Genomic DNA, 14925 nt, shown 5'->3' on the forward strand with positions numbered 1-14925 from the left:
CTACAGATCATCATACACTGTGATGATCCAATCCATGCACACAGATCATTATACACTGTGATGACCCAATCCATGTCTACAGATCATTATACACTGTGATGACCCAATCCATGCACACAGATCATCATACACTGTGATGATCCAATCCATGCACACAGATCATCATACAATGTGATGAGCCAATCCATGTCCACAGATCATCTACAGATTATTATACACTGTGATGACCCAATCCATGCACACAGATCATCATACACTGTGATAACCCAATCCTTCATGTCCACAGATCATCCACGCCAGGTTCGGAAAGCGCGCGCACATCGTGTTCTCCTTCTTCGCCATCCTGACCAACGTGGTGATCACGATCGGCGTGCTGCTGGCAGGCAAGGCCACCATCCAGTCCCTGACGAAGAACGCCTCTGACGAGTACTCCGTGCTGATCATGGCCACGCTGTTCGGGTCCTACTCGCTGATCGGCGGACTGGGCACCACCTTCTATGTCTCCTACTTCAACGGCTGCCTCGTCTTCATCCTGCTCATCGTCTTCGTCGTCAAGATCCTGCACAACACGGACGACCAGTGGGAGAACATCGGCGACACCAGCAGAATGTACCAGAGCATCTCCTGCATCGAGGGGCCCCAGGACAACCTCAACAACAGCTACATCACCTTCAGGTCTGTTGGCGTCCTCAGTGTGGCCTCCTGCTGTCTCTATCCCTTGATTTAACTCTTTCTGTGAATGCTCGTTGCCTTTATTTGTTGATGTTTTTTGTATATGAGCGTGTTGACCTCTATCACGAGCAGAGCGTGAATGTAGTCATAACATTGTCGTTTTCAGTTGTTGCATTCCGTAACAGTACTTCAGTTGTTCAGCAACGTCACAGTTTCTTTTATACAAACGAATAGCTTCAATGTCACGGTATCATGAAGAAGGTGCACCCCTTACAGACACCTGTTTTTTCTTACTGAGATGAATAGGTTATTCTGATTGTAAATATGATTCTAAGAGAACAGAGCGAATGCATTGTCAATGTTGTTCTTATAAACAGCACCCATGAAGTCGACAGATTTCCAGTTTGTCATTCGGATTACACAGATGAACAGCGTGGGGTCCACGTAAACAGAGATTCCACAACCAACTGCTTCATGAACATTGATTCCACAACCAACTGCTTCATGAACATTGATTCCACAATGACCAACATGCTGTATAAACCTGCTCCGTGAACATTGATTCCACAATGACCAACATGCTGTATAAACCTGCTTCATGAACATAGATTCCACAATGTCCAACATGCTGTCTGAACCTGCTTCATGAACATTGATTCCACAATGACCAACATGCTGTATGAACCTGCTTCATGAACATAGATTCCACAATGTCCAACATGCTGTATGAACCTGCTTCATGAACATAGATTCCACAATGTCCAACATGCTGTATGAACCTGCTTCATGAACATTGATTCCACAATGTCCAACATGCTGTATGAACCTGCTTCATGAACATTGATTCCACAATGTCCAACATGCTGTATGAACCTGCTTCATGAACATTGATTCCACAATGACCAACATGCTGTATGAACCTGCTTCATGAACATTGATTCCACAATGACCAACATGCTGTATGAACCTGCTTCATGAACATTGATTCCACAATGACCAACACGCTGTATGAACCTGCTTCATGAACATAGATTCCACAATGTCCAACATGCTGTATGAACCTGCTTCATGAACATAGATTCCACAATGTCCAACATGCTGTATGAACCTGCTCCGTGAACATTGATTCCACAATGACCAACATGCTGTATGAACCTGCTTCATGAACATAGATTCCACAATGACCAACATGCTGTCTGAACCTGCTTCATGAACATTGATTCCACAATGACCAACATGCTGTATGAACCTGCTTCATGAACATTGATTCCACAATGTCCAACATGCTGTATGAACCTGCTTCATGAACATAGATTCCACAATGTCCAACATGCTGTCTGAACCTGCTCCATGAACACAGATTCCACAATGACCAACATGCTGTCTGAACCTGCTGTCATTGAAGAGCACAGCCATGACAGGCATAGTGCACGGTGCACCAGCAAGATCGCCAGGGTTCTCGTCACGAACAACAGGACAGACTGAAGCCATCATCATCCATGTGCCATGGTCACTGACTATGCAGGGTTACAGGGACATTTCTATACGGGTTACAGGGACATTTGTACACTCCACAACATGTACCATGGTCCCCAACCATGTGAGGTTACAGGAACATTTCTACACAGGTTACAGGGACATTTCTACACACAACATGTACCATGGTTCCCAACCATGTGGGGTTACAGGGACATTTGTACACTCCACAACATGTACCATGGTCCCCAACCATGTGAGGTTACAGGAACATTTCTACACAGGTTACAGGGACACTCTACACACAAAAATACTGGGAAACGTTGACACAGCAAGGGCCCAGAAATCCCTACTCCCCAAAAGCAGACAAGTGTTGAGATGTTTGCACATGAAGAGAACAGCTAACGACACATGTCTTTCAACTTCACGTGGTGTCTTGCCAGGTCTTGGGGCGCCTTCCTGTACGGCATCATCGAGATCTTCGTGTCGTCGGCAGTGACGTACTGTGACCAGGCGTCCTGGCAGTCTCGGATCGCCGCCAAGCCCGTGCAGGGCGTGTGGGGCTTCCTGCTGGCCGGCTTCATCTGGTTCTCCATCCCCAACGTCATGGCCGTCACCACCGGCATGGCCTACCTCGCCCTCTCCTCCAACAACGGCAGTCAGCTCCTCATGCCCGGGGAGATCGATGAAGGTGACGGGGGTGGGAGTGGGGAGAGATCGATGAAGGTGACGGGGATGGGGGTTGGGGGAGATTGATGATGTTGATGATGGTGATGGGGTTAGGTGCGGGGTGGGGGCTGGTGGGCGGGGAGGCGATATCGATGAAGGTGACGGGGGTGGGTGTTAGGGGGAGATCGATGAAGGTGACGGGGGTGGGGAGGGGGGCAAGGAGATCGATGAAGGTGACGGGGGTGGAAAGGTGGGGGACGGGGAGATCGATGAAGGTGGCGGGGGAGGGGGTGGGGGAGATCGATGAAGGTGACGGAGGATGGGGCGGGGGAGATCGATGAAGGTGACGGGGGAAGGGGTGGTGGTGATCGATGAAGTTGACTGGGGTGTGTAGTTGGGGGGAGAATCGATGAAGGTGACGGGGGTGGGGGAAGTCGATGAAGATGACGGGGGTGGGGGTGGGGGACATCGATTGTGACGGGGGTGGAGATCGATGTAGGTGATGGGTATGGGGGAGATCGATGATGATGATGGGGGTGGGGGAGATCGATGAATGTGATCGGGATGGGGAGATCGATGTAGGTGATGGGTATGGGGGAGATCGATGATGATGATGGGGGTGGGGGAGATCAATGAATGTGATCGGGGTGGGGAGATCGATGAAGGTGATGGGGATGGGGGTGAGGGAGATCGATGTTGACAGGAGTGGTCTAGATCGATGAAGGTGTGGGGGGTGGGGGAGATCAATGAAGTTGACGGGGATGGTGGTGATCGATGATGGTGACGGGAGTGGGGTGAAGGAGATCGATGAAGGTGACGGGGATGGTGGTGATCGATGATGGTGACGGGAGTGGGGTGAAGGAGATCGATGAAGGTGACGGGGGTAGGGTTGGGGTGGGGGGACAGTGTACACTGACACAATTCTTGGCTGAGAGGAAGGGAATGTAGAGTTCATTGCAGCGACTCAGTACACTTAGGAACAGAGAAACACACCTTCACCAAACAGCTACCCACCTCTCCCGAACCCAGGCGTGCTGAGGGCGTAGCAGACAGGTGTGGTGAAGTCTCTGTCCTCATCCACCCAGACAACTCTCTTCCCCACCCCCTTACCTCTTGGGTCTGTCCGTTGGTCATCCACCCAGACAACTCTCTTCCCCACCCCCTTATCCCCTGGGTCTGTCCGTTGGTCATCCACCCAGACAACTCTCTCCCCCACACCTATACCCCTTGGTATTGTCCGTTGGTCATCTACCCAGACAACTCTATCCCCACCCCCTTAACCCTTCGGTCTGTCCGTTGGTCATCTACCCAGACAAGACAATCGTCTTGCCACTGGATATAGACGGTCTCGGACAAGAGAGTGAGGTCGACGGTGCGCAACTCCTCCTCACTATAAACAAAGTCATCGCGCATGTCATCAGTCATCCTTCATCCCATACCATCATTTTCCCCAAACCCTGTGGCGACAGGCGAGCGACGAAGCGACAGGTGTGGGTACACTGGCAGTCGTAGCCGTGGACCTGCACACAGGCGGTTCAGGCCATAGGGTCGTTTTTCACCGACTGGAGCAGCGGTGGAGATCGGCAGCCCCCTGAGCGATTGAGCAGCCCTCTTCAGGACAGCACTGCTCACCTCCATGGCATGAGGAAGGGGCTAGAAAAGGTGCCCTAAACATTGCCTGCTCCACACCACCCTAGTCAGCATACTGCGGTTGACGGGGACCCTACTCAAGCGTTCGACACACAAAGGAGAGAAAGAAGAAAACAAGGAGCACCCCATTGACCATTGCCACATGGAACGTGCGTACGCTTCTGGACAGAGGCGACTCGGACAGACCACAGAGACGCACAGCACTCATTGCAAGTGAACCAGCAAGGTACAACATCGACATCGCTGCCTTAAGTGAGACCAGACTGGCAGAAGAAGGCGAACTCTGTGAGCGAGGCACAGGCTACACCTTCTTTTGGAGTGGTCGCGGACCTGAAGAGAGACGTGAGGTTGGAGTTAGCTTTTGCAGTGAAGACAACCCTCGTTGGCAAGCTGGCTGGCCCCCCGAAAGGAGTGAACGATCGCCTGATGACGATGAAACTCCCTTTATGCAACGGGAAGAAGTTTACCACCATTGTCAGCGCCTACGCGTCCCACCACGAACAACCCGGATGAGATCAAGGACAAGTTCTACGAGGACCTGAACGCTGTCATCACCACTGTTCCCAACGCAGACAAGCTCGTCATTCTTGGTAACTTTAACGCGAGAGTTGGCTATGACAGCACCTCCTGGGAAGGTGTGATTGGGAAGCATGGGGTTGGCAACTGTAACAGCAATGGTCAACTACTTCTCCAGACATGTGCCGAGCACGACCTTCTTATCACAAACATCGTCTTCTGCCTCCCTACCCATAACAGCACGTCATGGATGCATCTTCGCTCTGGGCATTGGCATCTCACCGACTTTGTCATCGTCAGGAAGAGGGACAGGCAGGACGTACGAGTCACGAGGGCCATGTGCGGCGCCGAGTGCTGGACAGACCACCGCCTTATCGTCTCCAAACTTAACATCGCATCCAGCCCAAGAGACGGCCTCAGGGCATGAAGCACCCAAACGCCTGAATGTCAACAAGCTGGAGCTAGGCAACATCAAGCAGAGCTTTGCTGACACCCTGGAGGAACGCCTTGAGTCCACCGTGCTGGACAACCAGAATGTGGAGGCAGCATGGGGCGCACTGCATGAGACGGTGTACAACACTGCCATGGAGTGCCTGGGGCCTTCTGCCAGGAAGCACAAAGACTGGTTTGGTGAGAACTGCACTGAGATCAAGCAGCTGCTGGAAGACAAACGCCAAGCCCTACAGAGCCCACATTGAAGATCCCAAGTCACAGTCAAAGAAAGACATACTGAAGAGCGCACGCAGCACCATCCAGCTGAAGCTTGCGGCAGATGCAGGATTCCTGGTTGAGCAACAAAGCTGATGAGATCCAGGGCTTTGCAGACAGGAACGACATGAAGAACTTCTATAACGGCCTGAAAGAAGTCTACGGTCCCACCACCTCCGGATCTGCTCCACTCCTCAGTGCTGATGGTTCTACCCTAATCACTGACAAGGACGGGATCCTTGAGAGATGGGCTGAACACTTTGACAACGTACTGAACGCCCTTCCACCATCAATGATGAAGCCATCAGACCGACTCCCCCTAGGGCCAGTCAGTGGAGTCGTTGGATGCCATTCCAACTTTGGAGGAGACCAGAAAGCTATCCGTCTGCTATCCAATGGCAAAGCCCCTGGCTCAGACTCCATTCCAGCTGAGGTCTATAAAAAAGGTGGTATGGCGCTGACTGAGAAGCTTCATCAGCTGTTCCAAGCTCATCTGGGCATGCAGCATGAGGCAGTTCCACAGGACTTCAAAGACGCTTCCATCATACACCTGTACAAGCGCAAAAGGAAATCGTCAGGCCTGTCGACAACCATCGTGGAATATCCCGCTGTCCGACGCGGCAAGACTCTGGCCAGAGTGCTACTCAACCGTCTCATAGCGCACCTTGAGCAAGGTCTCCTCCCAGAGAGCCAGTGTGGCTTTCGGAAAGAACGCGGGACTATCGACATGGTGTTTGCTGCCAGGCAGCTCCAGGAGAAGTGTCAGGAACAGAACGCCGACCTTTACTCCACCTATGTCGATCTGACCAAGGCCTTCGATACTGTAGCAGAGATGCCCTTTGGAGAATCATGGCGAAGTACGGATGTCCAGAAAGTTCATCACCATCATACGGCAACTACACGATGGGATGCTTGGCCGAGTCCAAGACAACGGGACGAGACTTCAGAACCATTCCCTGTCTCCAATGGAGCCAAGCAAGGGTGTGTTCTTGCCCCCACCCTGTTCAGTCTCATGTTTACAGCCATGCTGACAGATGCCTTCAGAGACGCTGACGTAGGCATTGGCATCAGGTACCGCACAGATGGCTCACTCTTCAACCTCAGGAGGCTTCAAGCAAAAAACAAGGTGAGGACAGACACCGTCAACGACTTCCTGTTTGCTGATGACTGTGCTGTCAACGCTGCCTCCAAAGCTGACATGCAACACAGCGTCGACACGTTCTCTGCTGCTTGTGACAACTTTGGCCTCACAATCAGCACAAAGAAGACTGAGGTGATGCACCAGCCAGCTCCAGGAAAGCCTTACGTTGAACCAAACATCTTCATCAACGGGAAACGACTGAACGCGGTGGACAAGTTCACACACCTGGGCAGTACACGCTCTCGCACAGTTGTCATCGACGACGAGGTGAATGCCAGACTCGCCAAAGCCAGCGCTGCCTTCGGCAGACTCCATAAGAACGTTTGGACAGGAGAGGCATCACCCTGCTCAAAGTATACAAGGCCATAGTTCTCACCACACTGCTCTATGGATGTGAATCATGGACGGTCTACAAACGCCACGCCAAAAAGCTGAACCACTTCCACACCACCAGCCTCAGAAAACTTCTCGGCATAAAGTGGCAAGAGAAGATCCCTGACACAGAGGTGCTCACTCGTGCAAACTTGCCCAGCATCTACACCATCTTGATGCAGGCCTAGCTGCGCTGGACAGGCCATGTAGTTCGCATGCCAGACCACCGACTCCCCAGAAACTGCCTGTCCGGCGAACTCCAACATGGGCAAGCGCTCCCATGGAGGCCAAAGAAGCGCTTCAAAGACACTGTGAAAGCTTCTCTGAAGGCCTTCAACATCAGCCACGACACATGGGAGCTGAATGCAATGGACAGACCAAAGTGGCGTTCAGCTGTCCACAAAGGCGCCAAATCCTGTGAGGCCAACAGAATCGCTGCAGCAGAGCAACGCAGACAGGCCAGGAAAAGCAGGGCCAGCAAGTCCCCTACAGCCGCCACCATCCCCTGTCCACACTGCGTCAGAACCTGACCAGTCATCTGCGCACCACAGAGCCCAGCCCACCCACCCCCAGGATGGCTAGATGGTCCTCGTCGATCCCGACGGGGAACCGAAAACCCCCCCCCCTTCCCCTTTGGGGCTGTCCCTTGGGAAAAAATCCACCCAACAAAATCTCTCCCCCACCCCCTTACCCCCCTTGGTCCCAAAACCCGTTTCCGTTGGGAAATGCCACCCAGGGTCCCGTTCCTCCTTGGTCTTTGGGTTTGGATTTTTTTCCCAATTTTTTTTGGGGGCCTAAACCCCCCAAAACCCCCAATTTTTTTTTTTTACCTTGACCCTTTTTTTAAGGGTTTTTTTTAAAGAGGAAAAATTTTTGGTGGTTTAGGGGGGGCCCTTTAAAGGGGCCGGGTTTTTCCCAACGTATGACGGCCGGGCTTGGGGGGGAAAAATTTGGGGGCCTTTTAAAAGGGCCGATTTTTTGTTGGGGAACGGTTTTTTGGTAAACCCCTTTGGTGTGTGGTGTGTTTTTGTGGTGTGTGTGTTTTGTGTGTTTTGTGTGGAAAAATGTGGGGACGTAAATTTTGTGTGGACAGGTAAAAGTGACGTCAGTGTGTGTGTGTGTGTGTGTGTGTGTGACAGGTCTGGTGACGCCGCTGATCGCAGAGAAAGTGCTGGGGTCTGCGGGGGGCATCCTGGTGCTGACGATGGGCGCCATGGCCCTCATGTCCACCGGATCAGGGGAGGTGATGGCGCTGTCCTCAATCATCGTCTACGACATCTACCAGACCTACATCAGACCCTTCAGGTGCTATCTACCTTGTCTTGTCTTCTGTAGTATCTTCTGTTTACTGAGTTTAGTTTTGGTGCTACCAGACCTACCTTAGACCCTTCAGGTATTCACTGAGTTTCGTGTAGGTGGAACCGGAGCAACATCAAACCCTTCAGGTGTGTCTTCTCTAGTCTGTTCTGTTTTATTGAGTTTAGTCTTAGTGTCGCATCTGCAGTTGTTTCGTTTCTTGGGGTTTTTTTTATAATACTTTTTTTTTAATAATATTATCGGCACTTTTTAGACTTGAAATACATTCCTGTCAAGCGCTTGAGTACATTTTTTGTTTTATTTGTGCCTCAGCCTGTTGCTGTTAAGGACTGATTTCAATGAACAGCCGCTAAAATTCGGCAGAATGAGCATTCTCAAAATACAAACAAAAAATGTACATTTTCTGAAAACCAGACAAACAAGACAAAAGCAGCCACACTCTGGGGGACAGAAATACAGTTTTTACTTGTCTTGAGGAGTAAGGTTCTTGTTTTCTCAAAGTACATAAAGTGCACGAACACTTTCCAACAAACATACCAAACACAAATCGAATGGGACGTAGAATAATCTTGAATTATTTCATGAAAGATGGCAGAATGTAGATTTGAAGTTAAGGTGGTGGATAAAACACTGTAACGAAACGTCTCAGTATGAGTGTGTGTTTTAGTGACAGAAAGGACCTGACATTGTCCTGTTTGGGTGGTCTTTCCATAATAGGGACCTGACATTGTCATGTTAGGATGGTCCTTCCATAACAAGGGCCTGACATTGTCCTTCTAGGGTGGTCTTTCCATAAAAAGGGCCTGACATTGTCCTGTTAGAGTGGTATTTCCATAACAAGAGCCTGACATTGTCCTGTTAGAGTGGTATTTCCATAACAAGAGCCTGACATTGTCCTGTTAGGATGGTCTTTCATTAACAAGGGCCTGACATTGTCCTGTTCAGGTGGTCTTTCCATAACAAGGGCCTGACATTGTCCTGTTCAGGTGGTCTTTCCATAACAAGGGCCTGACATTTCCTGTTCAGGTGGTCTTTCCATAACAAGGGCCTGACATTGTCTTGTTGAGGTGGTCTTTCCATAACAAGGGCCTGATATTGTCCTGTTAGGACGGTCTTTGCATAACAAGGGCCTGACATTGTCCTGTTGAGGTGGTCTTTGCATAACAAGGGCCTGACATTGTCTTGTTGAGGTGGTCTTTCCATAACAAGGGCCTGACATTGTCTTGTTGAGGTGGTCTTTCCATAACAAGGGCCTGACATTGTCCTTCTAGGGTGGTCTTTCTACAACAGGGACCTGACATTGTCCTGTTAGAGTTTTGTGGGCCATAACCAACGTGATAACTGGACTGAATCAGAAAGGACCTGACATTGTCATGTTAGGGTTGTGTGGGCCATAACCAACGTGGCAACTGGACTGATTCAGAAAGGACCTGACATTGTCATGTTAGGGTTGTGTGGGCCATAACCAACGTGGCAACTGGACTGATTCAGAAAGGACCTGAAGAGCGTGCACTGCGTGCTGTGCGGAAAGACCAAGAAGAACGTCCTCAGACAACCCATTGCGGACGGAACAAATGACCTGGGTGACGTCTGTTCCTGTGTGGACGCCTCCAGGTGTCGCCACTGCCTGGAAGACCTGGCCAACAGCAGCGCCAAAGTCAGACTCGTTCCTTTGTCCCCTTTGTCATGTTTGCGGTCTTTACTGTTGTTTATGGCCAAAGTCAGACTCGTTCCTTTGTCTCTTATGTCATGTTTGCGGTCTTTACTGTTGTTTATGGCCAAAGTCAGACTCGTTCCTTTGTCCCCTTTGTCATGTTTGCGGTCTTTACTGTTGTTTATGGCCAAAGTCAGACTCGTTCCTTTGTCCCTTATGTCATGTTTGCCGTCATTCATGCTGTTTATCGCCAAAGTCAGACCTGTTGTTCTGTCACCTTTGTCATGTTCATCTTTTCATCGCTTTCGTGTGTGTGGAGGATGTGTGTGTGTTGGGGGGCGGGGGGCGGTATGTTTGAGTGTGCGTATGTGTATGTGTGCGTATGTGTGTGTCCGTGCGTGCGTGTTCTCATGTGCGTGTCTGGGCCCTTGTATGTATGTGTCTAGGTTTCTGTGCGAGGTGTTATTCTTATTTTGCTTTGTTTTAGTGTGTGTGTGTGTGTGTGTGTGTGTGTGTGTGTGTGTTTTATTGTAAGCATGAATAGGTAAAAGTTCATATAGTTATCAAAGATACTTCTCAGCCTCGAAAATTAATTATCTCTGCGCTCAACTGTACACTGAAGATTGAAGTGAAGTTATTTCAAGGGGTATGTATGGATAACGTCTTCTAGATCGAACGCCATTGTTTTATTTTAAACGTTTTGCATCTGCTGCTGCTGTTGGTGGTGGTGGTAGTGGTGGTGTTAATGCTGCTGTTTTTGTAGTGGTTGTTGTTACTGTCGCTGTGATTGCTATTTCTGTTGTGGTGGTTGTTGTGGTGGCAGCCATAGCCGTGAGGGAAAGCTAAACGAAGCACTGACCACGTGTCCAGGTGGACTTCCACCAGACCAAGCACTACCAGTGCCCCACGCACGGCCGTTTCCGCTCCTACATGGACTTCCTGTTCGAGTTCAAGAACTGGTGCATCGTCATGGTGACGGTATGCATCGTGCCGCTGGGGCTGGTGGTGTTCGAGTCTGGCATCGACCTCAACTGGATCTTCTACGTGGGAGCCATTGTCACCATCCCCTGCTTCCCGCCAGTCATGCTGTCCATCCTGTGGGTCAAGGCCACCTCGCAGGGGCTGATTGCAGGTCAGAGATCGTGGGGGGGGGGGGGGGGGGGGCAGGTTCCATGTTTACTGGGTTGGTTGGTTTTTGGTGGTGGTGTTTCTCTTGTTTAGAATCCGTTCTATTTGCTAATAGTGTGTGTGTGTGTGTGTGTGTGTTTGTCCATGTGTATTTGTGTGTAAAAGTGTGCGTGTGTTGTTGACTCACTGTCTGTCTGTCTTCCTGCCTGTCTGTCTATCTGTCTGACTGTCTGTCTCTTTATCTGTTTTTATGCCTCACTCTCTCTCTCTCTTTCGCTAATCCGCATATATTATACTTATATCACCCTTCAGACCTTTTAAACACGCATACACTCACTTCTCTCTCTCTCTCTCTCTCTCTCTCTCTCTCTGTATTCTATCTTTCTCTTTTTTCTCTCTTTTTTTCTCTTTCTCTCTATCTCTACACACACACACACACACACACACACACACACACACACACGTCATTGCAGAGAACCACTTGTGCCTGCCCGCCGTGTGTTCAAAACAAAGGATGGTCATTGACATGACGATGGGATGGTCATTGACATGACGATGGGATGGTCATTGAAATGACGGCCGCCGTCCTCCCCACGTCACTCTAGGCTGTCCGCCTGTCCACGTTCACCTTCTTCTTCCACCCGACTTTCTTCCATCCACCCTTTTCTTCCATCCACCTTTCTTCTTCCTTCTTCCACCCACCCTTCTTCTTCCATACACCCTTCTTCTCAACCCACCCTTCTTCTTCCATACACCCTTCTTCTCAACCCACCCTTCTTCTTCCATACACCCTTCTTCACAACCCACCCTTCTTCTTCCACCCATCTTTCTTCTTTCTTCTTCCATCCACCTTCTTCTTCCATCCACTTCTTCCATCCCCGTTCTTCTTCCATCCACCCTTCTTCTTCTATCCACCCTTCTTTCTTCTTCCATCCACTCTTCTTTTTTCCATCCACACTTCTTTTTCCATCCACCCCTCTTCTTCCATCCATCCTTCTTCTTCCATCCAGCCTTCTTTCTTTCTCCATCCTTCTTCTTCTTTCCACTCCCCTTCTTCCATCAACCTTTCTTCTTCCAACCACCTCCTTCCATCCACCCTTCTTCTTCCATCCACCCTTCTTCTTTCATCCAACTTCTTTCATTCTTCCCCAGTCAAGACGCCTTGAAAGACAAACCCCAGTCTTGATGGAACACGAAGCAAAGCCCATCCCGGCAAATGTCACCCACCCATCTTGGAAGAGGCAGGTGTTCCCAACAGTCGTCACCAGCATTCCCGGAGTGGAGAAGAGAGGAGTCAGACACCCAAAGGAAGGCCCTGGCCATGAAGTACATCTGCATCCAGTACCCCCAGGAAGACTGGACCCATGTCTTTACAGATGGCTCCGCCACAGAAGCAACGAGGGATGGTGGAGCTGGAATCTTCCTCCAATACAGACGGAGATGAAGAAATTGCAATCCCAACAGGAAGATACTCCACCAACTTCCGATCTGAGGGAGAAGCCCTCTGTGAGGCAGCCAGAACAGTCTCGCAGAACTCCACAAGAACAACAGGACAGGTGGTGGTGTTCTCAGACGCTCTCTCCGTGCTCCAAGCCCTCAAGAACTCCTACTGCAAAGAATAGAACCATCTCACTTCAGCCCTTGTTGCCCTGAGTGCCAGAGTGGAGAAAGTGGTGATACAATGGGTACCAGCACACTGTGGCATCAGAGGCAACGAAAAGGCGGATATTCGGGCAAAAGACGGTGCACAGAAGGAGCAGGCCAACAAACTGGTGTCATGCGATGAAATCAAGACAATCATCAAGGCACAGCAAGGAATAAAGTGGCGCCTCCAGCACCCCAAATATAACCCAGAAGACAGATACCATTTGCTGGAACGACGGGAACAGGTCAAGATCTTCCGCCTGAGGACTGGACACAACCGCCTGCTCCACCACATGCACACAAAATTTGGCATTGGACAGAGTGGAGAGTGCCCTTGTGGTGAGGGACCAATGACAACCGACCACATCCTTCAAGACTAGGACGCATGCAGCATCCAGGAGGAAGTACTGGCCAACAACGACAGCAGTGGAAGCCAAACTGTACGGCACCCTGGAGGAGCTGCGACGGACGGCAGCCTTCATCGAAGACACTGGGCTGCTCATCTAATGGGAGGCGAACGAGGAAGAAGAAGAAGATTCTTCCTCCATCCACCTTCTTCTTCCACCCACCCTTCTTCTTCCATGAACCCTTCTTCTCCCATCCACGCTCACAGGGAGACATTGAGGCCACACAGGAAGATATGGGGCAATACAAACAGGGAGACATTGAAGCGTGGACCAGGGGGTAAGAGCCACCTGACATGACGTGTTGTTGATGTGTGTGGGACTTATTCCCCTTGTCATTGCCACGTGGTCTGTCTTCCGGGGCTTGTGTACCTTGCCGTGGCAAGTCTGGTCTGAGTAATCAACATCAACATCAACAACAACGACGACAACAACAACGACAACAACACTGACTGTTGCAGGCAGCCTGAGCGGACTGGTGGTATATTGCCATGTTGACACAATAAACAACAACAACAAGGACAACACCGATTGTTGCAGGCAGCTTTTGCGGATTGGTGTTATACTGTCATGATGACACAACAACAACAACAACAACAGTAACAATAACGACAACAACAACACTGACTGTTGCAGGCAGCCTGAGCGGACTGGTGGCGGGCATCACGGCCACGCTGAGCGCAGCTACCATGTACGAGGGCGGCCTGAACAACTTCCTGATCAACACTGTGCAGGACTACGCCATCCTGGCCGGCACGTGCAGCAGCTTCGGCTTCAGTCTGGCGGGCTGTATCATCGGCTCTCTGCTGACCCACAACATACACACGGCGGAGGACGAGCAGGGCGAGTGGATGAAGATGTATGACATTGACAACCCCCTCCACCCCTGGGAAGCCAACTTCCGGGAGGACCTCAAAGGTAGGGCAGGGGGTGGGGGTGGTGGCTACGTTCAGAAGGTCGTGGGGTTGGGATGTGTCGTGTTTGAGAGACGTGTGTGTGAATGGGTCATAGGCTGTGCTGTGTTTGAGAGACATGGGTGTGAATGGGTCATGGGATGTGTTGTGTTTGAGAGACATGGGTGTGAATGGGTCATAGGCTGTGTTGACGTGGGTGTGAATGGGTCATGGGCTGTGTCGTGTTTGAGAGACATGGGTGTGAATGGGTCATAGGCTGTGCTGTGTTTGAGAGACATGGGTGTGAATGGGTCATAGGATGTGCTGTGCTTGAGACGTGGGTGTGAATGGGTCATGGGCTGTGTTGTGTTTGAGACGTGGGTGTGAATGGGTCATGGGATGTGTTGTGCTTGAGAGACGTGTGTGTGAATGGGTCATGGGATGTGTTGTGTTTGAGAGACGTGGGTGTGAATGGGTCATGGGATGTGTTGTGTTTGAGACGTGGGTGTGAATGGGTCATGGGATGTGTTGTGTTTGAGAGACGTGGGTGTGAATGGGTCATGGGATGTGTTGTGTTTGAGAGACGTGGGTGTGAGTGGGTCATGGGCTGCGTTGTGCTTGAAAGACGTGGGTGTGAATGGGTCATAGGGCAATGGTTGAAGGGGATGGTGGAGGGTAAGG

The 14925-nt window shown here is 50.6% G+C and overlaps 1 protein-coding gene across 1 annotated transcript in view; it reads left to right on the plus strand.

The window, feature by feature from the left end:
• The window catches only part of LOC143284112 (uncharacterized), a 140986-nt gene that overhangs the window by 121970 nt on the left and 4091 nt on the right, over positions 1-14925 (plus strand). The window contains exons 4-9 of the mRNA XM_076590766.1: positions 287-675; positions 2592-2839; positions 8344-8509; positions 10013-10178; positions 11046-11307; positions 13988-14269. Of these exons, the coding sequence (XP_076446881.1) occupies positions 287-675; positions 2592-2839; positions 8344-8509; positions 10013-10178; positions 11046-11307; positions 13988-14269 (1513 nt within the window). The remainder of the gene's footprint in view (positions 1-286; positions 676-2591; positions 2840-8343; positions 8510-10012; positions 10179-11045; positions 11308-13987; positions 14270-14925) is intronic.

Source organism: Babylonia areolata, chromosome 7 (assembly GCF_041734735.1).
Source record: "Babylonia areolata isolate BAREFJ2019XMU chromosome 7, ASM4173473v1, whole genome shotgun sequence".
NCBI classification, from domain to species: Eukaryota; Metazoa; Mollusca; class Gastropoda; order Neogastropoda; family Buccinidae; genus Babylonia; species Babylonia areolata.